General features: G+C 35.5%; 1 protein-coding gene across 5 annotated transcripts; it reads left to right on the top strand.

Annotated features, from left to right (window-relative positions):
* Positions 1 to 11,080: 11,080 nt before the first annotated feature.
* LOC113739881 (FKBP12-interacting protein of 37 kDa) lies at positions 11,081 to 22,465 on the top strand. Of its 5 annotated transcripts, XM_027267279.2 has the most exons (14): positions 11,081 to 11,253; positions 11,345 to 11,384; positions 11,460 to 11,521; positions 12,751 to 12,818; positions 12,960 to 12,996; positions 16,081 to 16,168; positions 16,746 to 16,810; positions 16,907 to 16,984; positions 17,834 to 17,881; positions 18,618 to 18,671; positions 18,784 to 18,945; positions 19,191 to 19,260; positions 20,240 to 20,295; positions 21,953 to 22,465. In XM_027267279.2, exons 1-14 carry the CDS (start codon positions 11,227 to 11,229, stop codon positions 22,085 to 22,087), a joined length of 990 nt encoding a protein of 329 aa, XP_027123080.1. In that variant the 5' UTR covers positions 11,081 to 11,226; the 3' UTR covers positions 22,088 to 22,465. The 5 variants fall into 5 exon arrangements, with proteins under 5 accessions (XP_027123080.1, XP_071902133.1, XP_071902134.1 ...); XM_072046032.1 differs by lacking the exons at positions 11,081 to 11,253; positions 11,345 to 11,384 and adding an exon at positions 15,528 to 15,628 and having other exon boundaries at positions 16,085 to 16,168; XM_072046033.1 differs by lacking the exons at positions 11,081 to 11,253; positions 11,345 to 11,384; positions 11,460 to 11,521 and adding an exon at positions 15,528 to 15,628.
* Positions 22,466 to 22,523: the final 58 nt, after the last annotated feature.

Here is a 22,523-nt window from a genome sequence, read left to right as displayed (position 1 = left end):
GAGGTAGAGGGCGAGGACGAGACCCTGAAATGGAACATGAACAAGAGCCAGACCAAGTAACTACAGCCATCCAGCGAATGGCTGACTTGATGGAGCGTATGATTGACCAACAGGCTCAGGGCCATGGGAATGCTGTTGGAAACCCTGGACATAATCCGGGACATAATCATGAGGGCGAGGACCGTGCCTTAGAACGGTTCCAAAAGTTTGCACCTCCTAAGTTCATAGGAGGACCTAATCCTGATTTAGCAGAAACTTGGATGGACTGTATGTTCGATATATTTGCCGCACTTAGGTATTCGGAGGAGCGGCAGATATCTTTTGCTGTGTTCCAGTTCGAAGGAGCCGCTCGAGCCTGGTGGAACGTGATTAAAACTAAGTGGGAGCGCGAACAAACCCCCTGGACCTGGATCAATTTTACCCGAGAATTTAATGAGAAGTATTTGCCGCCCATCGTGCAAGAGAAACGGGAAGATGATTTTATCCGCCTGCGTCAAGGTGCATCTAGTGTGGCAGAGTACGAAACCCAGTTCACTAAACTTTCTCGCTTTGCCCCAGAGCTGGTGTTAACGGAGCAGAAACGAATCCGTCGATTCGTTCAAGGTTTAAATGTGGAAATCCAGGAATCGCTAGCAGCTGCTCAGTTGAACACGTTTAGCCAAGCGCTAGAAAAGGCACAGCGGATTGAGACTGCCAGAGGACAGGTTAAAGCCTTCCACGATCGGAAAAGGAGGCAACCTAGCTCAAATGATTCCATGGTCGGACAAATCTCGCGAAACGAGCCACCTGTCAAGATAAATAAAGGTACGGATGGTCCACGACCTGCAGGGACCCCGAATAACTTTGTGCGGGGTCAGGTAGTGCAAGAGGGGCCGAGGAGTGTCCAGCGTGGAGGGGCAAGTACAGCCGCCAAGTCAACCTGTGGTTTCTGTGGGGGCAATCACACCGATGAAAACTGCTGGAAGAATAGTTCGGTACGCAAATGCTTCAAATGTGGTAGCACCGAACACCTGATTGCCCGGTGTCCTAAGATGAAAAAGGAAGGATTTAAGTCATCGACTGAAGGGACCACAACTAAGCCGTTAAATGCAGGGGACAATCGACCTAAAGGGCCAGCAAGAGTGTATGCAATGGGTCAACAGGAGGCGATTGACCCTTCGGCAGGTTTTGAAGGTATGCTTTGACCAACGAATTAATTTCGAGGACGAAATTGTCCTAAGTGGGAGAGAGTGTGAGAACCCGTAAAATCCTAATAAATTTTTCTAGGGTTAAACCCCTTTAATGGCAGGTTTTCTGCATTTTCGGGCTTAGGAATATTTTCCTGGTGAATTTTATGAGTAATTATAGTTTTTAGATGATTTTTCTAGTATTGGAGAATTTTTAGAAAATTAAGAATATATATTGGACGTGGGACCCACTAGTGCGAAAAGTTGGAAAAAATTCGGTCAATTAGGTTAAGTTTCGGATACTGTGTAAAATTTATCGGGTGTTAAGAGATAAATAGAGTGTGTGAAATGATTGATGTGAGAGGAAAAGGAAGTGATAAGATTGCATTAATGGTGTGACAAGTGTTACCCTCTTAGTGGTTCCAAGTTAAGATTTACTATTCCAATTTTTGACTTTTTTTGACCAAAGGGTAAATATCTTAAAAATTGGTCAAAAATTCACCATTTCTTCTCCTTGGTGGCCGGCCCTCTTGTGCTAAGAAAGGAAGAAAACTTCTTCAATTTTGAAGTCCCAACTAGCTCAAATCACCCAAAAATACTTGCTTCCATCTATTTCTACTCCATAAAATTCCTCCCTTGGGTGCTAGTAAGTAGTTTAGTGAAGTTTGTTTGAAGAGCTAAGGTGGTCTACATCTTTCTCTCTCTTGTTTACTTGGTAAGTGGTGATTGACTACCCTCCTATACCTTATGAAGCTTAAGTTATGCTTATTAGTGATTAAAGTGCTGAAATTTCTGGTTTTTATCTTGGTTTGAAGTGATTTGGTGAAGTTTTTATTTTATTCATGATTTTTCTGGTTTAATTGGATTATGGTGTTGTGGTTGTTTACAATGGTTGATAATGAGGGGTTATGACTCTAGTGGATGTAAATGATTGATAATTGCAACCAAGTTTGGGTTTGAATTGAAGTTGAGAAAGTTAGGGTTTCATGACCCCTATTTCTGTCCGGTTTTGGATCATAGGGTTAGAGGTCGAATTGTACTTTGCTCAAAACATGAAAGTTGTAGGTATTGATGAGTTTGAAGTGCCTGCAAAATTTCAGGTCATTTGGATTAGTGTAGAGTGAGATATGTCGATTTTACTATTGCTGTTCTGGGTTGATCAGAATGCGAAAACTGCACTTGTAATTGGCCATTTTGACTGGAATTTCTTTGGTTTTAGATGTTGGTGTCTTCTTATGAAATATAGAGGAATGTCTTAGCTACCATATGCCTTTGGAATCAATGCATTTGGACTTGTATAGACTGAGTTGGACTCATTACAGCATTATGTGATTTGCAAACCTGTTTTGGTAATTCTGGTTTCGTATTTTGCATATTTGACCTAGTTGTGCTAGGATTTGGACTGAGTGGCCTTCTACATTGTTGTAGCCCTATTTCTTAGCTTCGAAACAGTGGGTCTTACACCCCCATCCGACAACCATAGTGAATTTGGTGCCATTACCGCATATTGAGGTCAAATACGGTTTGTGATCCTGTTTTGCGATTCTGGTATAGTGTCTTGCATTTTTGACCTTGTTACACTCAAAATTGGACAAAGTTTCCTTCTTCAACATTGTAGCCCCTTAAGTCCTGGATATGCCTATAAATTTTCAGGTTAAACGGATTAGTATATCCTGAGCTATAAACGAAATACTCAGACCTGTTTTGACCGTCAAATTCTGTTACGTTTTTGGAAAGTTTACGACTGGAACTTTGGCTTCACATTTGACGGGGTTACAAGCTGTTTGGGCTTGCCACCAAAACACCAAACTTATAGCCTTATATCAGAGCTTTCTAACGCCCTTGGAATTTCATGAATCGGATTTATAAAACCTGAGATATAGCCGAGCAAATAAGGCCTGGCCGTGAAGATGACCATTTTCTGGTCAGATCTGTTTTGGTCCTGATGACCAATTTCCGTTCCAAATTTGGATTGCCGACCTTCATGAAAGTTGTTCCATTTGGAATGAACTATCTATCTGTCAATTTTCAGCTCTTTTGACCATGTGTAGCATAGAAAACAGTTTGCACTCAAAACTGACCATTTGTGCATGGGCCAGATTTCGTAAGTGATTGTGTTTGGTTCATTTGGGACTGAAACCTCCAGTTTCAATTCTGGATGTCTTCATAACAGTTGTTGTTCATCCTTTAAGCTTCGATATGGCGTCTCATACGCCTTAATCCGATATTCGTAGCTCAACTTATGAGTAAACTAGAAACGAGTGTCAAATCTGCCGTTTCCGCTAATGGCCGTTTCCGTTTCCGTCCGTCATATTTACGTGCGCGCGTGTCGTTTTTGCCGTTTTGCTTGTTTTAGACACGATAGTAGCCATTTGCGATATTATATGACACAATCTTCTATTTCAGACGGTGGTGAGTTGGGCGGAACTGGTGGGTCCCATTACTAGCTGTTCATTTCGATCCGACTTTGTATTTTTGCTATTTCAGTTTTTGGGTAAGTATTCAGGCCAGTTTGGTGTGTTTTCTTTGCTATGTGTTTGAGATATGTGAAAAGGGTACTTAGGCGAGGGTGTACTTTATCGCACTCGACCTAAACCCTAATTTGAATGTATAATTGTACTTGGCATATGTATATGAACCTTTTGGAACCAAAACCCTTGAGCTTGTGGCTCGGGGCGACTTTCGAGTAAAGTTTGTGAAGTTTGCAAAGTTTGTGGTTCGTGGGCCCGATCTAAGACCTGTTTGGACTATTCGAGCCGGTTAGGGTTTGGTCGAAGTCAGTCCAACTTAGTCTGAGGTCACCAAGTTTGTAGGTTCATGTTATGAACCAATTTTGTGAATCCGGTTCACCGAGAAGGTGACCAAATTTGTGACCCGAGCTTGTGACTCAAGCTCAAGTTTGTGATTTCGTTCGCCCGGGCAAGTTTGTGAGGTGACTGGTCAGTGAGGGTGATAAGGTGTCGGTGGGTGTACAAGTGAAGTTCTACGGACCATTGAGTGTGGTCGACGGAGTGTCGGCAGGAGATCACGCATGGCATATGAATTGGCTTTGGAGCCACCTGTATCCTTATTATGTGATGTTACTTTTCTGCTTTTGCTTTACTCTTATTGTGTGATGGTTGCTATGTGAATTTATGCTTTCGCCCCTGTTTACTTACTAAGCATATAGCTTACCCCTTTCCTTTTGTTTTCCTTAGCAGGGGCCGACGCGGGGACTTTTGGCTCGTACTAGTATAGTTAGATTGGCTTGTAATAGTTGAACAGTTAGGATGTTTGTTTTTGTTTTGGTGGTTTGTATAAGGACCCTTCTTAGGGTCTATCTTCTGCTGGTTGTGGTTATAGTGTATTAGAGTGGTTTGACTCGAGACTTTTGAAGATGTAAATATAACTTTTGGGATTGTATATATCGTATATAGTGCTTTTCGATTTATCTAGTTTTATTGCTTTAAGTTTTGAGTTCTGGCGCGAGTTAGGCAGGCGGCCCGCCGATACCCTTGGGTTCGCCCTTGGGAGAAGTGGGGTCGTCCCAACTGAACTTATGCAAAATAACAAATGAAAACTCCTTAGGTTATGGTATCCCTAATTACTTATGCAAATGCTATATTTGGATCATTGAATACTACTATCTAGGCTAGTTATGGTGTAATTTCCTTATGCATATGAATCCTACTTTCGTAGTGAATCAATTGTACTCATAACTAATACATACCTATTCTCACGGTTATGAAATTAGTTACAAGTTCATTTCTTCAATGAAATTATATGAAATTAATCACCAAAACCACATAGGTGCACCTCTACTCTCGTGAGTGTACTCCCTATGTTTAGCACTTCTTGAACCAGTGTTAAATTTCAATTTTCATTGCAAAAACAACACCTTAGATAATCACAATTAATGGTACCAAATTAATCATGATTTAAAGAGCTAAAGTGCTAAATAACTTACTCAAATAATAGCTTCAAATAACCAAATAATGAACACTAACAATTATAAAAAGTTCAACCAAACCCACGGCATATACTTTAACGACACATAAAATCCAAAACTTGCATATTAACCATACTTAAGAATCCAATACAAAAGATAAAGAATTGGAGAAGAGATAACCCTTGTCACTTGAGCTTTAACTCCTCCTTCTTCATCTCCATCTTCATCCTAATCTAGCCAATATACAAGAGTGAATGAGCTATACTACTCTATATTAAACTAATCTAACACTCAGAAAATGGAAGAGCTACATTTCTGCAGACTCCAAGTTTTCTTCCGTATGTCTCTCTTCTCTGGTTGCTCTCTATAAAGACTCTTGAAAAGTTCCTCCTCTTTACCGTTTTTTTCCTTCACCTTGATTCTCAAATCTTCAATTTGTTACGAAAGTCAAAAACAATGGCTTTTTGACTTGGAACTTTGGCTATACCTTTTCCTTATGTCTTCTGAAGCATGTGCAGCCGAATTCCCTTATCAAGAAAAGCTGGAAGGTAGTATGAACATAAGAGAAATGGCTGAGTAAATTACAGAATTTTGGCTACAAAATGCAACTTGACAAAACACACTATCAAGCCGCGTTTTCTCAACTCACGTTTTCAACTCTGAAATTGGCCTCACTTCAACTGTGATTTTCTCTATGATGAAGGCCGAACTAGCTTTTGTACAAAACACAAAAGTTGTAGCCCTTTGAATTATCTTTATAATGCTTCAAGAATCATCTAAACTGGAGCTTTGTAGACTGAGATATGATTGAAATACTATCACCTAGTCAAACCCCTATTTCAGTCTCGTCCATAGAATGCAGCTTCTGTATTTCGACTTTTTGTCCATAAAAACAGTAAAATTGGATTTCAATGTCTTCATACCAAATATAGATCTATCTCTTAGCTTCAAAATGATATAAAGATTACCTCAATCTGATATGTGTAGCTCCAGATATAGTCGAAATATGAAAATGTGTCAGAGTTGTTTTCACTTGCATTTCTTCAATTCACTTCATTTCTTCTTTATCACTTAAATTCATCACCAATTATCCACTTTTCACCTTAGTTGACATGCTGTGGTGATTGAATCATTAATCCTGCATAAAAATGAAGTTTTTACCATTAAAATCAATAGAAATGCAATGTTAGCCACTTTAACTTAAAATGTAGATTTTTACCAAAACCTTAGTTATTTTAGTTATAAAACTAAATAATCAAACCAAAATTAACTAATAAAATGCACTTAAAAATACTTAAAATAAACCCTTATCAATAGGCTACCAACCAACATGTGCAATTGAAGTTACATAAAGTATGAGGGGAATTATTTTATAGGCTAGCAAATGCTAGAAGTCTCCTAAGACCATATGGGAAATTTCTTTTAACTTTCCTGAGTTTCTGGAGTATCCACCTCTGGAGTATGACCGATAAACCTGAATCATCCTTAAAATGCCATAAAATTCCTACTTTGTAAAGCATATTAATTTACTCGCTGCTGTTCCCACTTGATACTTCTCTAACTAGATTTCAAGGGATTAGAGTTGCAAATTTAGATTATACTAGTCAAAATAATACAGTTCTGGTCAGTGACAGCAAGTAGGTAATGATAGAAGGAAGGCGGTACAAAATAATTAGGGTCCCAATTGAAATGACAAGAACAAAGAATGATTATAAGAACTAGAAAACCAATAAAAGAATTAGAACAAGAGATCATAATATCAATCAAAACAAAAAATGAATTTAAACAAAAGAAAAGAGGTTTGTATAGCACCTCCACCTAGTAGAATTTATGTGATTTAGACACATTTTCATATAATCAAATACTTGAAATAAATTTAGAAAGCTACTATAAATTTAGACATATATTAGGCAAGAACTTAACTATAAGGCAAGGTGACACATTTGATATTTCAAGGGTATTGTTACAACTTTTCCTTTCATATATTAGCAAATTATGATTCCCTACTTAAATTCATAGATATAATGATTATGTTGTTAAGTGAAATACCAAGACAATTCATTAGATGAATTATTATACATAGCATACATTTGATTCCAGACACAATTAATCTTTGTTTTCTATCATTTCTCATAATAAATCTTAAAAGATACTTTTAATATACCAATATGGGCAAGATATTTTACTAGGAAACAATCTAAAAAGCCAATATTGGAAGACATATATATCATAATTGGTGTAGATCTACATGAGACTCTTAAAATAGTTAACAAAACAATGACTTGGCTATCATAATTAGGTATATCATTGGGTAAGGTTTGGATTGGATCTCTTTAATCTAGATCCAAACCAATTAAATTTAGTTAGACCCAAACCCAAAACCTTATGAGTCTGAAAAAGTAAATCCAAATCCGAACCTCATAGGTTTGGATATCCATTAGATATCTGTGAGTATTTTTCTATACATATAGTGAAGAATTAAAGTAAAAATATTTTTAAAATATATAGAGCTCAAAAATAATATAAGTACCATTCAATTTTTGTTTTCAAATAATAAATTAACATTCAAGAAATTGCATGCAATATTAGGCTGGATTAGGTTGTGTTTTCTTAAATTAAGAGTGTATCCTTTAACCTAACAGTCATGAAGTTTTACTATATTCAATCTAAAGGTCATTCTAGATAGGTTCTAATTTGGATATGGATATAGGTTCTAAAAGTCTGCATATATACTTAACTAAGTTAAAATCTTATTTCTTTTCCACTCGATCAATTGTTGCCTCTTGCGCCACTCTCTCTTTATCTCAACATTTCCTACTTGTTTAGGTCAGCTTAAACTTAAAAAAAGTTTAAGTTTTCATTTCAAAATTAAGGATAGAAAATTTGGTTGAAACCTTCTTTAATTCTATACTCTATTTTTCAGGATTTTCATTTTTTTCTATACTCTATACTCTATTTTTCATTTTAGTTTGGATTAGGTAGTGTTTTCTTAAATTAAGAGTGTATCCTTTAACCTAACAGTCATGATGTTTTACTATATTCAATCTAAAGGTCATTCTAGATAGATTCTAATTTGGATATGGGTTTAGGCATGGATCATAAAAAAATCAGACCTTATCCTAACCCATAGCTCTATTATAGGGTTTGGGTTTGGGTTTGATAAATTAAACTTAAATCCTACCTATGTATATTGAGCAGAGGTTGGATTTGGATAAGACTCGACCTATTGACATGCTTAATCATAATTATTTGAGTTTTACTACTTAACTTAATCATACTTTTAAACTTTTACTAATTAAAATTGGTATTATGCAAAATTTTACTCTTGTATAAATCATCATATGCACCTAAAAATTACTAAGGCTAAAAAATTTTTGACAAGAAAATTAAACTTTGAAAATAAAATAAAAAAACTTGATTGGTTATCTTTCCATTATACATATAAAGCGATTTGAAGCGTCAAAAGTTTTTTGTCTTATAGATTGAATCGTTAAAACCAATGTATTTGAGAAGAAACAAGTCGCGGTGGCTTTTCAATTCATATAACTAGACCAGATGGTTCATTCACGTAGTGGTTCAATCAAATTCTAAGTCTGTATATATACTTAATTAGGTTAAAATCTTATTTCTTTTCCACTTAGTCAATTGTTGCCTCTTGTACCGCTCTCTCTTTATCTCAGCATTTCCTACTTGTTTAGGTTAGTTTAAACTTTAAAAAAGTTTAATTTTTCATTACAAAATTAATGATAGAAGATTTGGTTGAAATCTTCTTTAATTCTATACTCTATTTTGCAGGATTTTCATTTTTATATACTATTTATTTCGAGATCACAGGTTGTGATTACGTTTTTCTTCAATCAGCCAGGCGTTGTCTTTCAATAACGAAGAAGTTTAGGTAATACAATCTTGCTCTTGATTTGTAGTTTAATTTGCAAGATTTGCCTATTCGGGTTTGATCAGCCAAGCGTTGTCTTTGAACAACGAAGAAGTTTAGTAATCCAATCTTACTCTTGATTTGTAGTTTTAAAATGATTTTTTAGTTTGATTTCTATTTAATTTGCAAGATTTGCCTATTTGCCTATAGGAAAATGCATATAAAAGCAATCTACAAGTAAGATAGACAAATATCTAACTTTGATTTAGTTTATTATATTTTGATTTATTAGATCTATCATCCTGTCTATTTTTAGTTAGAGAGATTTTTTTTAAATGTTAGACAACTATTAGTTAGGTGTAATATGTTAGATATTTATGAATCTAATAAGAAATTTGAAAACATTTATTTGGTAAAAATTATTAAAATTTTGTTTTTTAAATTTGTGATCAAAAGAATTCCATCAAATAAATTATTTAACTATATGATTTGCTATGTAATTTTCAATCTTTGAATAGATCACAGGTATACACAACACGTGCACGCACGCACGCATGCACACTTACTTATGTAATAACGTTTGTATGCATTTTTACAGATATATAAGTGTGTAAATCTTATTTGTATATAAACACATGTATGTTTGAAAATTTTGTAAATACAATTTATAGATCAATTATATATTCTTAATTGATTTATTATAAGTGCCAGTTTTCATGTTAACTCGATTAGGTTGAAAAATTAAGAAATAAAAAGGAATTTTTTCCCTATATTTTATCAAGAGTAATGAATAGGCAAACGTCATTATTATTATTATTGTTATTATTTTAAATTGAGGTATTCTTTAAACTTTGTATTAATTTTTATGTGAAGAATTTCTCTTAAAACTATTTATTTAACTAACTTTGGTCTAATAATTTTTGTTATTTATTAAATATTGAATAAATATAAGGAAATGAGCTTATTCCCTTTTTCATGAGAGTAATTGTTTATTTAATATTAAAAAAACTTTAAATTTGAGAATATAATCATATGCATGTCTTGTGTTTCAAATTAATATAATAATATCTCTCATAAAACTTATGAAGCTATTGGATTTTCAAGTGATGCCTATCCTATATTTCCAAATTTTGCAAAATTAAAATTTGATTCATTGATACTTGTTACAATTGATACAGACAAACATTTTTTTTGGCTCCATGACACAAATATGTTTGGAATCTCCAAAAAAAAAAAACAAAAAATGGTACAAGAACCCTGGAAAAACAAAAGAAGAAAAACAAACCTAGACCCACTTCCATCGTTAACCAAAAGTAAGGGACTGTATGTCAAATTCCCCAAGAATTTCCCCACAGGGATATTTATAGAATATCACAAAACCAAAAGTTATTTATGTGTGGGTGACAAGAGGTGCAAATGAGTTGAATTTAATCGAGTAACTCGTAAACTTGTTCGGTCAAAACTTGAGTTTGAACTCACATTGACCAAGTTCGAACTCGAGTTTGAGTAGCTCGAGCTACTTGACGAGTTGGGTTTGAGTTTATTATGTGAAATTCGAAAGTTCGTCGAGCTTAATCGAGCTCAATTGAGCTTCACATATATATGTTTTTTTTTATTTTTTTTATTTATCAATATGAAATGTCTATTTTGTCCCTTATTTAAAATTATATAAAGTATAAATTTCTATTTCTTAAACTCGATTTGCCTTGATTGGGCTAGATAATCATGAGCTCAAGTAATGTAAAATAAAATTGAACTCGAGTTCGAATTTAACTTTCAAGAATTCAATGAGCTTGAGCTTGAGTTTGAGTCTAAATTTTTTAACTCGAGTCAAACTCGAGTAGAGTCGTGCTCACTACTCAATTTCGATTCGATTCGATTACACCCCTATCTGGGATAGTTTAAACAAGTTTTATGTACCACTGAATTAATTAATAAAACAACCGCGGGATTTTGGGTATGAACTGTTATTCAATTAGGGCCCACTCATTTTCATTGGGCAGCTTCGCAGCGTTTCAAGGTGTAACCCAAATTAGCAACTCAATCGAGGGCAGCCCAACCAGACTCCCATAAACAGTGACACAGCCCGAAACTTCTAATTGGTAAGTTGCAAGAGAACTCAATAACCATCATCGCAGCAGATTCTACCACCACCCGATAAATAAAGCTGTGTTACAGTGCAACGCTCCCTACTGTACCTTCGTCTTCAACCTCTTCCCTAGGGTTTAACGTTCAAAATTTCTGCAACTCAATCGAAAATGACGTCTCCCAACCACCTCGATGACGTAAGAATTCCTCTGTTTATTTAGTTTTTTTTGGCCTTTCCGCATCAATTTCTTTTTTCTTGTCTTAAATTAATTTAAGAACAAAATGCAGGACGATGATTTTGGTGGTGATTTTTCCTCGAAGCGTTCAGGTATTAATTTCTGGTCATTTTTATGAGCAAATGGATATTTTTATTGTTATTTAAGATGTTGTGAATGTGATTCAGGGGCTAAGAGAAGCTTCACGGATCTCGACGATGATGAAGATGATTTTTTTGGCTCCAAGAAGGTAGATTTTCCTTATTTACTAGCCTGAGTTTTCGATTTGTTAAGTCAATTTATGTATCCTTACAAAGTTCCAAAAAAAAAAAAAAAAAGTTTCCATTTTGTTATTTTAAAGAAGAAAATTTGGATTGTGTAATATTTTCAAGTAAAAAATGCTACTTGGAAAATCATGTATGCTTTGAATTTTTATCTAGTTGTACTTTTGAATTAACAATGTGAGTGTAACGACATTGCTCTCCTGATGCATTGCAATTTTTTGAAATCTCGAGGAAAATGTTTATTTGTACCTAAGATTTGGTAATTTGGTTAATTGGATTTGTCTTCAATCTTTCTGAGGACTACAATGACGGTAGTTTTGTCTTTATAAGTAAATTTAAGGAAGACTTATTTATAATATTGGTGTAAGACATACTTATTCGTTGCCACAACATTATCTGGTGCCCAATCTTTTCAATTTTTTGTGGGGAGAATATTGGCGTTTTTTTAACTTCATGCCATCATGATAAAGTGATATTAAATTCGTGGTAGCTAAAGAACTAGTGCAATTGGATATTCTTTAGCAAGTAACAAGCTAAAGTTTGTTGGGAAGGTGAAGCTAAGCATGTCAAAGATTGCTTATTGTGTTGTATTGGCGTTTTTCTATGTTGTTTTGGCTTATGGCTTTTGTTAGACTTGATTGAATGTAACCTTTTATTTATTAAGCCAATATGGATTATGTTTTGGATATGGTTCCAGTTAATTGTATATGGTATCTATTGATGTTGTCAACGTAATTTGAATTAGGAATGTAAATGTCATCAACTCAAGAATTTGAGTGACAAAATTATAGCCACAGGTGTGGCATTTCATGTAATTGTTTTTCCTTGTTCAGTTATCTTCTTTTGTTTGGTTTAAAGAGTTACCTGCAGTGAAGGCATTTATAGTACTTTCTGTGGTTACTTTATCACATTTTGGTAAAGTATTTCTTGGTATTCCTCCTTTTTGTTGTTCAATTCTTTTTCCCCTGCATATATAAATCTAGTTGAGTGTATATTTTGAAGTAAGCTTGCTAGATGTAACTCGCTAGAAATGTACCTTCCTTTAGTATCCAACCCCTTTTGGAATTCTTTCTGCCAGGCAATGTTTTAGCATAGTGTATGTAGTTCTTCATGAAGCTTGAGCTTTGTAATCTTACTTTTCACAGATCTTTAAAGTTTTTAGATAGTGATTGATTAGTATTTTTTTGAGACATAGGGTAAATTGAAAGCAGAAGAAACTGCACCAGGTGTTGCAACGGGAATGATCTTGTCTCTTCGCGAAAGGTGTGGATTTGATGTCATTTTAAATTTTACTTTCTGAAATTAGCCTATGTAGTTAATATATCTACTCTAAAGTTTTCGTTATCAACTTTGACTTGGACTTTTGAAATTCTTCTTATCCTCTTTGTTCTTTTACTTTTGCAGCTTGCAGAATTGTAAGGATGCTCTTGCAATGTGCCAGGTAATTATCGAATTTGTCTTAGGATTATGCATTTGTTTATTTTTTTCAACAGGCCATCAACTTGAATATAACAAGTCAAACCTTTTGAAACATCTTAATAGTTTTGTTTATGAATTATATATTAGCATTTCCTAGGTAATAGTATCCTTAGTTACACTTGCAATGTTACATTTTACTTTCACTTTCATTGCTTATTGTTTGGGCATATGATAATACAAGGTACAAAAAGCTTATGGTTTGTCAGCTATAAAGGATGGTCGAGTTGATTTTTGGTGCACAACCTGGTCACTCTTGGCCTTTTTTATTTTTAGGATTGTAATAATATTGCATTTTTTGGTCCTCTATCAACTGTGACTGCTGTTAGCAGTGCAAATGTGTTTGGCATCCAAATTTTACTTTCTTCTCGTGATAATACATACAATTGTACAAGATATGCGTTCATCAGGTTTATATGCATGATCCTAATCTGTGCATTCAGAAACATTCTTGTATTTGCACATGCATATCATCAGGTATGTATATGTCTATGTTTGACTCAGCTTGAATATGAAAATGTATCTTATTGGTAAAGAGGACAGAGATCTGGGTTTGATTGACATTTTGAGGATCTTTTTATTGAAATTTTCTAATATACGCCCTGTTGTAGGTTGTCGTTGCTTACCTTTAAAGTGGCATTGTTTTGGAATTTCAACGATGTTTGGTACTTTGCTTTGATAGACCTTTTGTTCTTTTTTGAAAATTTCCCCTTTTCTCTTTTTTTTTTTTTTTACCAGGGGGGGGGGGGTGTTGAGTTAATGGTACACAAATGTTTTGTTGGATACTCCTTAAACTAAAGCTTGAATTTCAAATGCTGCTTCTTAGCTCTTGCAAATTCTTAATGGTTTTCCATTCCATGCCATAAATTCAATGAAGCATGTACGGACTGCACACTAGGAAATGACTTTATTCTCAATTTATGATCGGTGGAGCTAATTTGAGTTGTAAAACCCAGTTATCAAGCTGAAGCTTGATTTTGGGCATGAGGCTAGCATTTTTTTTTTTCAGTTCAAATTGGTTCATTTGAAAATATGGTATTAGGCTTCACTTTACTCTGTTTACCTGCTAGTAATATTTTCCCAAAAAGAAAAATAAAACAAGCAATTTGTGTTTTGAGTTGAAATAGCATATTTTCTGCAGTTTTATTAAGCAGATCTAATTTGGTTCTTCAGTAACTTCAATGTAATGATAGTATTGGGTGTTTGATTAAGCTCAGTGTAACTCACCAGTACCAGGGTAAAGGATCTTTAAGCTTCTCTGCTTGACTCAAGATACTATTTGAGTTGCTGGAGCTTGACAGGGGGTTGATTCGAGGGAGCTTTTGGATGTTTTAGGTAATGCATGGGTGGAAAGAAGTTTTGGAAGTTGATTTCTGTGGTGATTTTTGATAATTTTGAGTACAGAACACATTTTGCCCCAAACAAAGGGAGACCTGAATCACGTATAGTTTGACCTTTTCAGATGGCATTAGCTTACCTGGCCACGGCGAGTGATTCTTGGGTTCATCAGGGGAGGATAGGGAAAAGAAAATGTAAAAGAAAGAGGAAAAAGGAACAGAGAAATTTACCTTTAATATATAGACCCATATAAACACTAATTCCCTCAGCCCTCTTTGAAGTCTTATATTTGTTCCCAATACATGAAGACAAAATCAAGCTCAGAGGATTTTCTTTAGCAACTTTATCGTTCATGATCGAATGTATCATGATAAACAGATGAGATAACTGATTGGTTGGAATTTGGGTTTGTGGATGAAATCCCCGACCTGTAAATAAAGATTCCATCTACCTGTAAACAAAAAGTAGACCTAATCCTCAGTAATACATCTTGGGAATTAGTCCATCTTACATATTCCTTTCTGGATCCTGGAATACTAAGGGGGTGCTTGGTTGGAGAGTATAGGAATCAAGAATTGGATTGAGTCCCAAAATTGTTGCTTGGCTAATGGGTATGGGTTTTGAAATCTTGGAATGAATCATGAAAAATCAGCCACTCTCAATATCCAACTAAATTGGAGGGTTTTGATGAATCCCACGTTTGATTCCAAAATCTTTAAAAAAAAAAAAAGCTTTTGGTCCCTTCGCTTCCTCATGTAGCCCTCTCTTCTTGCTCTCCATGTCAACCCAATCTCTCTCTACCTCTTTACCTCCTTGTCACTCATCCTCCCATCCTCCATGGCTGTCACCTCCCTCTTCTTGTCACTCACTTTTCCAATCCTCTATGGCAGCACCGAGGTTCCCACGGCTCTTCCTCTTGACTACCGACCCACTTGTCTTTTTTATTTTTGCTGAAATATAGCTGCTGTGGGAGTCTTCCTTTGTGTTGATGTTTGGGGGATTGAAATTATGCAGGTATACTCCAATTTCTGGTCATAAACTTTGACAAAATCAAATCCAAATCTGCTTCGGCTATCGTTGCATCACTGGGACTGTTGCTTCTGAAGCTCCATTGTCTTTACCAAAAATTGAATATTGATACTAATTGGTGGTGGTTAGGTGCTGGTTTAATGGGTGTTGTCATGGTTGGGTGCTGGTTCAATGGGATAAGCATTCGAATGAGGAAGAAGAAAGATATGAAAAGAAAAAAGATATTAAAGGTAAAAAATTGATTATTAAATTTGATACCCATTCCTTACCAATATTTACCAAGCACCCCCTTTTGTAATCATATCTTTGGCCAAAACCCATTCTAAGTTTTTTTGTATGATTCCAATTACAATTCTGATTCCTAAGCTTGAACCAAGCGCCCCCTAACATGTACTAAATGCCCTGTCCAAGCCAGTGAACTCGAGACAACAACACAAGCACCCTTTTACTGGGTCCTTGGTCAAGAAAAACAAAATTTGATGCAGTCTGGAAGCTATATATGTGCTTTGATTGTGAGCCTTGCATACTACAAAGGAATTTCATCTAGCTATACATATCCTCTTGAATTGACATGGCAACTACATCATTATACCTTGCCTTGGAAGTCACAACTTTTTATGTCTCTCTAGTTTTCTGTCATAGTATTTGCTGGGCATTTATTTCCTTATGTATTGTGCTTCAGGCAGATCTTGAAACTGCCAAGTCTGAGATCCAAAAGTGGCATTCTGCATTCCGGAATGAGTCATTTGTACAACCAGGCACAACCCCAGGTACTTTCTCTTGGCTATTTTATTATTTTTGCACTCTTTTGTGTCAGCATTTACTCGGTAGTTTGATGCAAAAGTTGAAAACTTGCTATACTAGAATAAGAAATGATAATCATGTGGTCAATGATGTGACAGTATGTCAAGTATGAAGATATATACCTTTTATGGTGGATCAGCTACTTTTTGCAGTAGTAAATTGATGCATACAGGAAAGGTGCTTTGAGGACATGACACGAGAAAAGTAACACATGAAATGGGTACAAGACTCCAAGGGCCTAATTTGTTTGACAACCATATTGTTTTTTGTTTCTTTGATGGGTTTTAGTCCCTATATATATGTATGCGTTTCATGTGCGTGCACGTGTTTGTGCACACATATTTACATGCACAGACGACAAGCACATGTTTACGTAAATTATCTACGGACAGACAGTACCAATCTTTTACCTTTTATTGTGGTATTTGGCCTAGAATTTTGTTTTCTTGGAGAATTAAAACTGATTAATTTGTCATAAATACATGCATTACTCTGTTATTCTTGTGTTCTTCTCTCTAAAAAGTGAACTTATCTTCTCTGCAGAGCCAAAGATAGTAATAAGTTATCTCCAGAACCTGAGATCCTCTGAGGAGTCTCTGAGGGAGCAGGTTTTTTTGCAAAACTTTATCGTTCATGCTTCATATCTTATATTGTCAGTTATATTATTTATTTTATTGACCTATTACGTGTTTCACTTTCATCAGCTGGAAAAAGCAAAGAAGAAAGAAGCTGCATTTATTGTAACATTTGCAAAACGTGAGCAGGAGATAGCTGAGCTGAAGGTAGAAATATTATTTATCTTTGTTTAGCTGCATTGCACATCCGGCCTGCAAAATTTGTTATTTACAGCGGAATACGTAGAGAAATGTTTCTCTGTGAGGTTGAGAAGACCACAAATAACTTCATGAAATGGAAAAGGACAGGAAGTGTGAAATTGTCTTCTGAATTGATTGTCCTTTCGGTTAAAAGCTGACTTGAGCTCATGTGAGTTTTCTGGAGATATAGGATATTGTGATTAACAGTTGTTTTGGGGAGATCATGAGATTTCTACTCAAGAATCATGCTAGCTTATGTTTGTAGATTTTGGCTATAACCTTCATTTGATTTGAAGAATAACTCATTTGCTGCCTTTTAGAATTTGCATAGCCTCATCCATTACAGTTGTACATATTATGAAGAATATAGAAGAAAGGATTATGGAAGAGAGCATCCTTTTCTTCTGTTAAATTCATTTCTGTGAACTTTTCTGAAGTTTTGAAAAAGTGGCCACTGCATTGCTTCTTTAATTTTATTTATATTTTTTCCTTTTCATGAGTTCTCATCTCTTTATGTTTCTCACAATTGAGCCACTCCCTCAAAAAAAAAAAAAAAAAAAAGGAAAAAGATGGCCATACAGAATTTAAATGTCCCTGAAAAATTTCCAAGAGGTTATATCAAGGTCAGCTCAAGGAGTTTTCTTTGAACTAGTATAACAAGAATATTGATATTGTTGATTGGATTCACCAAAGAGTCCTTCCATTTTTTTATATCATGGTAAAACTGTTCTTGTGCCTATTTTCCTTTGCAAAGTTATAATTTCTGGTGATTCTCTGTAACATTATTATGTGTGCTTCTTTGAAATGAATTTTCAGTCAGCTGTTAGGGATTTGAGAGCTCAACAAAAGCCACCATCAATGCAGGTATGTGCCAAGGCACTGGAGCTTTACCTTATCAGCATTGACTAGTAGAAATGGTTTTATTTCCAACTTACATGAAAGGAAAGTTTTTTATATTTGGTGTAGTTGGACTTTCCAGTGTCTGCCTTCTAGCATTTGTCAATTTCTTATCAGTTGCATTACACATAACTAACTTGCAAAGTTCACTTAGGAATTTTCTTTTTGTAGTAGTAATTTGTAAATCTAATATTCTTCATTTATATGTGCGAGAAAACCTTTTTATGTGGAAAAGTGGGGAAAAACCTTTCTTGTGAGGAATCAGAACTTTGGTAGAGACGAATTGGGGCCTGGACCTCAGAGATTTAGAGCATGCGGCAAAAAGCCATGGTCTTTTACATCTTTTTGTTGCTATATGTGCAGTTAAAATCTATGTTGTTGTTTGTTTTATCTTCTATTTAGGTCCAGCCTCTTTCAATATGTAATTGAGTACTTTCTACACTTTGCCTTGTTGGAAATCTTCCAGCCTTTCTGCTTCGTTGGGGGCTTAAGAAGAAGACTACAAGTGTTATAAGTAGGTAGATCCGTGTCTGACATGCATGCTGGTAGCAAGGAAGAGAAATATATATTTTGAAGATAAAAGAGGGAGAGGGGGGTGGTTTCTGGGATGATGCATCTGCAGGCTACATTATGAGTCCCTGTTGTCTCTCTGTTTTGGGTACTTTTGCCTGTGCTTAGTTCGGTGTTTGATATTTGATGACAGGCAAGGAAGTTACTCTTAGACCCGGCAATACATGAAGAATTCACACGATTGAAGGTGTGTTCTTAACACTTTCTTAAATGTTTATAATAAGTCTTGATTTACTTTCTACTTCTTGTAGTTACCTAGTATTGTTTGGCCTTCTAACTTTTAACTACTTTGATGCTAGAATTTGGTAGAGGAGAAGGATAAAAAGGTGAAAGAATTGCAAGACAATGTTGCAGCAGTCAATTTTACCCCACAGAGCAAGATGGGAAAGATGTTGATGGCCAAGTGCCGGACTTTGCAGGAGGAAAATGAGGAGATTGGGAACCAAGCTAATGAAGGAAAGGTACTCGGGTTTTATTTATCAGATTGCTAACCAGCATGGTAGATTCTGAACAGATTAGAATACGAAGTGGATTATATGTTATAGTTGAGCTATCATTTTTGTTGTCAACTAGATTGGCAAGTATTATGGATGCCCCTGCAGACTTATTCCCTAATTTGTATATCCATGTAGGCTCACCTGTGTCAGATGTCACGTAAGATTTTGTATTGTCTTTAATGATAATTCTGCATTTCTTCACATGGCAGATACATGAATTATCAATGAAACTTGCTCTGCAGAAATCTCAAAATGCAGAACTCAAAAGTCAATTTGAAGGTGCCATTTTATTTTCTCTTGCATTTTAAGTGTTTTTTGTTTTATGTTGCTATTGAACATATTTGCTTTTGATACTCTTGTTTGGCCTCTAGGGCAAAGCCTACAAGTAAAATGGTTGTGAGATTTACTTTCTACTCTAGAGTTCAGAGGCTGGTGTTTCTGGTATAGTCTGTGACTTGAGTTGAACCTGTTGAGGCTATCGGTGATTAGTATGTTGGTCATCAAGCAATTCCTAAGACCAGGAAACATTGTGTTTTATGTAAGAGAATGGTAGGTTAGGCTCTAATTACTTTCCCCTGACAAGTAAATCTGGCAATGCATGGAGAGCAGTCTAGCAAGATTATTTGATTTTATAACTGAAACAGAATCAATTGCTTATGATTCAGATTGTCCTTAAACAGGTTTGAAGACTTCTTAGCATACAAGAACTGTAGTATAAATTGGTCCAGAAGATTCATTTCTAGCTGACATTCCATTCACCTTCTTGTCGTTGTCAGTACTTTGAAGGACCTAAGCGTGACTAGATTTCTTTTTATGTGTGACACGTAGCCAGATAGTTGCTTGCTTGTTCCATTAATGTAGCTTCATATAGCCAGTCCAACTATCTTTTTCTTACGTGTAGAGTGTAACCAGATAGTTTCATGACCATGAGCTATTAGATGAGTTTAAATGCCACTCTATTATGTTCAAAATACCTTCTTTTGCCTAAAATTCAGATAATTTGAGCTGGAGTTAGTGATACAATTTGTTTTCCTCAATATGAAATGAACTGTAAAGTTAATGATACTGTTCATGATATGAGATTTGCTAAGGTTTTTAGTTGTCATTTCTTCTTTGCATCTTGTTTCCATGGAAGCCACTCGGTGTTGATTGCATTTCTTAGAAAATAGAAGCTCAAATTTTGTGTTGTCTACTGCCACGGAATTAGTTTTGGGTGTCATGTTTTTTAATTTATATTGGGCTTGGTTCTCACATGCAGGGTTATGCAAGCAAATGGATGGATTCACCAATGATGTGGATAGATCAAATGAAATGGTATTTTCCTATCATAGATGCCTTTATATTGCATCTGTTGCACTAGAGCCCATTTGACCTTGATGCTCAGGTTGCTACTATTGGTTTCTGGGTGTGCTCTTTTGATCTGTTTGCGGAGGTTTTTTTTTTTTTTTGGTTGTTTGGGTGGGGGGGGGGAGGGGATGGAGGAGGATAGGGGAGAGGGGAAGGTAGGAGAAGGTGGAGAAGAAGGAAGGAGAGGAGGGGGTGGCAGTGGAAGGGTGGAGGTGGTGGTGGGTTTTTTTATTTATTAAGAAGAACTTGAGTATTTTTGGGTGTTTTTAGCAACTATTGTAAATATAAACTTTCTTTCTAAAACAGGCAAAAAACTCATCTGCCAAAGAGACCGTATATGCTTGATCATGTTTGGTCTCTACCCCCAGCCCAAGGACATAAGCGACCAGAAAAAATCAAGCAGTGTTGGGTGTTTCTGTTCATTGCACTTGAAATCTTGAAGTACCCACTTTTTTCTTGCCAAAATTATACATCACATCCCACCTCAACATGATAAAAGCTGTATGCTTTGGAACTTTGATTCCTTTGATTATTCATAGGATTCAAACTTCTGATTTATGACAATACGGGTCTTGCTTCTATAGGCTTTCAGTTGTAGTTTATAAAAAGGTTGTGATTTCATCCTGAAATATGATTAGTAGGATCCTATCTCTTTGGTTTGTATAAATTCAGAGTCTAGGTCATTCATAGTAGTTTTGTGTGGGTTGTGAACATATCTGGATTTCCAAATTAGTATGGTGGAGTTTTCATATGCTGTTAATGACTAGTGCCTGTTGGCTGTTTTGAGGACTTTGCGACTTTGAGATGAGGAACTTGTTGCAATTAAGAGAAGTATCTTCATGAGAAAACTTGGGAACTGCTTTAGATATGCTTAACTTTTAAAATCTTCTCTTATTGATGGGAAATTCAAACTGGTCCTTCCGTTCTTGGATGTTCACCTTAAATTTTACATGTGGAGTTAACGGTAGTATAGAATCTCACCAAATTGAATAAACAATAAAAGTGGCTCAAACATATGTAAGATTTCCGATATTTTGTTCATTGTAGTTGCAGGAATTCATGGATTAGATGTTTTGTTTGCAGTTGCTGTTTGATGTGAAGCTTTGATCTTTTATGAGCTTTAGAAAGCTTTACTCTGCCACTAGTGATCGTCTCCTTTGCTCTTAAATTGTAGCAGTACATCTTTTTTATTTTTTTTAATTCCGTCTTGGTTGCAGAAAGCAACTTAAGACTTGATAGGCCTGTCCTCATATGTGAGATACTAGCCCCAAACCTACGAGGAAACAATGGTACAAGTGTGTGAGAAAAAAGGAAATTGTATTGGTACAAAATTTCACAGATTTTAGACTGTCGTGCTCTAGATATCTTGGGAAATTAGAAACTTGTTTACTTATTCAATGTTACATTGACTTGCTATGAGTATGAACTGTAAGTTGTGAACTTGATAGTTGAACTCATCTGCCACCAGACATAAGTTGTGATAAAGTTATTTCGAGGGTCTTCTGTGCGCTTGTCAACAATTGCTATAATAAAATCAAAATTAGTTGCTGGATCTCAATGCCATATCCTATATATATATATATATATATATATATATATATTTTTTTTTTTTTTTTTATTGCAGGTGCTTTTGTTGCAAGAGAAGCTGGAAGAGAGGGATGATGAGATTACTAGGCTGAAGCAGGAACTGCAGCAGAGAAGCATCATGGACATTGAGAAGACTGAATTACCTGTTGATGAGAATCCCGGTGATGAGTGAATGCTGTCAGGCGATGCAGAGACTTAGAAATATTAGTCTGGCTTTATTCTTTAGATATTGCTTTTTCCTTGTATGTAGTTTGTACGTTAATTTGATTTTTAATCTTTATCTGGTCAAAAGATTTCCGAACTTAGTCCTCCCCTTAGCGTTTGAAAAAAACAAGAGAATATTTACCCAAGCAGGATCAGATCAAGAGAGAGATTTTGGATGCCAAGAATCGCTTGGTATCAGAGGGGATGAAATTAGATTGATGTTGTAGTCGCGGCTTTTGTTCGATAATGTGTGGTGTGAAGGAATCGGGTTTTTTTTTGGTTTCTGAAACAAAATGCGTGCCAACTTGGCCAGAATGATAACATCTTGTACGTAGAATTTCTAGCAGTTCACTGGCTCCGCACATTTTTTAACTTTCTACTTTTCCTGGTTTTGGATCATGCAA

Source organism: Coffea arabica, chromosome 4c (genome assembly GCF_036785885.1).
Source record: "Coffea arabica cultivar ET-39 chromosome 4c, Coffea Arabica ET-39 HiFi, whole genome shotgun sequence".
NCBI classification, from domain to species: Eukaryota; Viridiplantae; Streptophyta; class Magnoliopsida; order Gentianales; family Rubiaceae; genus Coffea; species Coffea arabica.
The sequence above is the reverse complement of the archived record's forward strand: the minus strand, read 5'-3'. Positions and strand labels throughout refer to the sequence as shown.

Bases quoted from the DNA above. Each gene is read 5' to 3' on its own strand.
- LOC113739881 (XM_027267279.2), top strand. From the start codon at position 11,227: ATGACGTCTCCCAACCACCTCGATGAC. The intron at 11,254-11,344 runs GTAAGAATTCCT...AACAAAATGCAG, and splicing joins CTCCCAACCACCTCGATGAC to GACGATGATTTTGGTGGTGA. The intron at 16,811-16,906 runs GTTTTTTTGCAA...CACTTTCATCAG, and splicing joins AGGAGTCTCTGAGGGAGCAG to CTGGAAAAAGCAAAGAAGAA.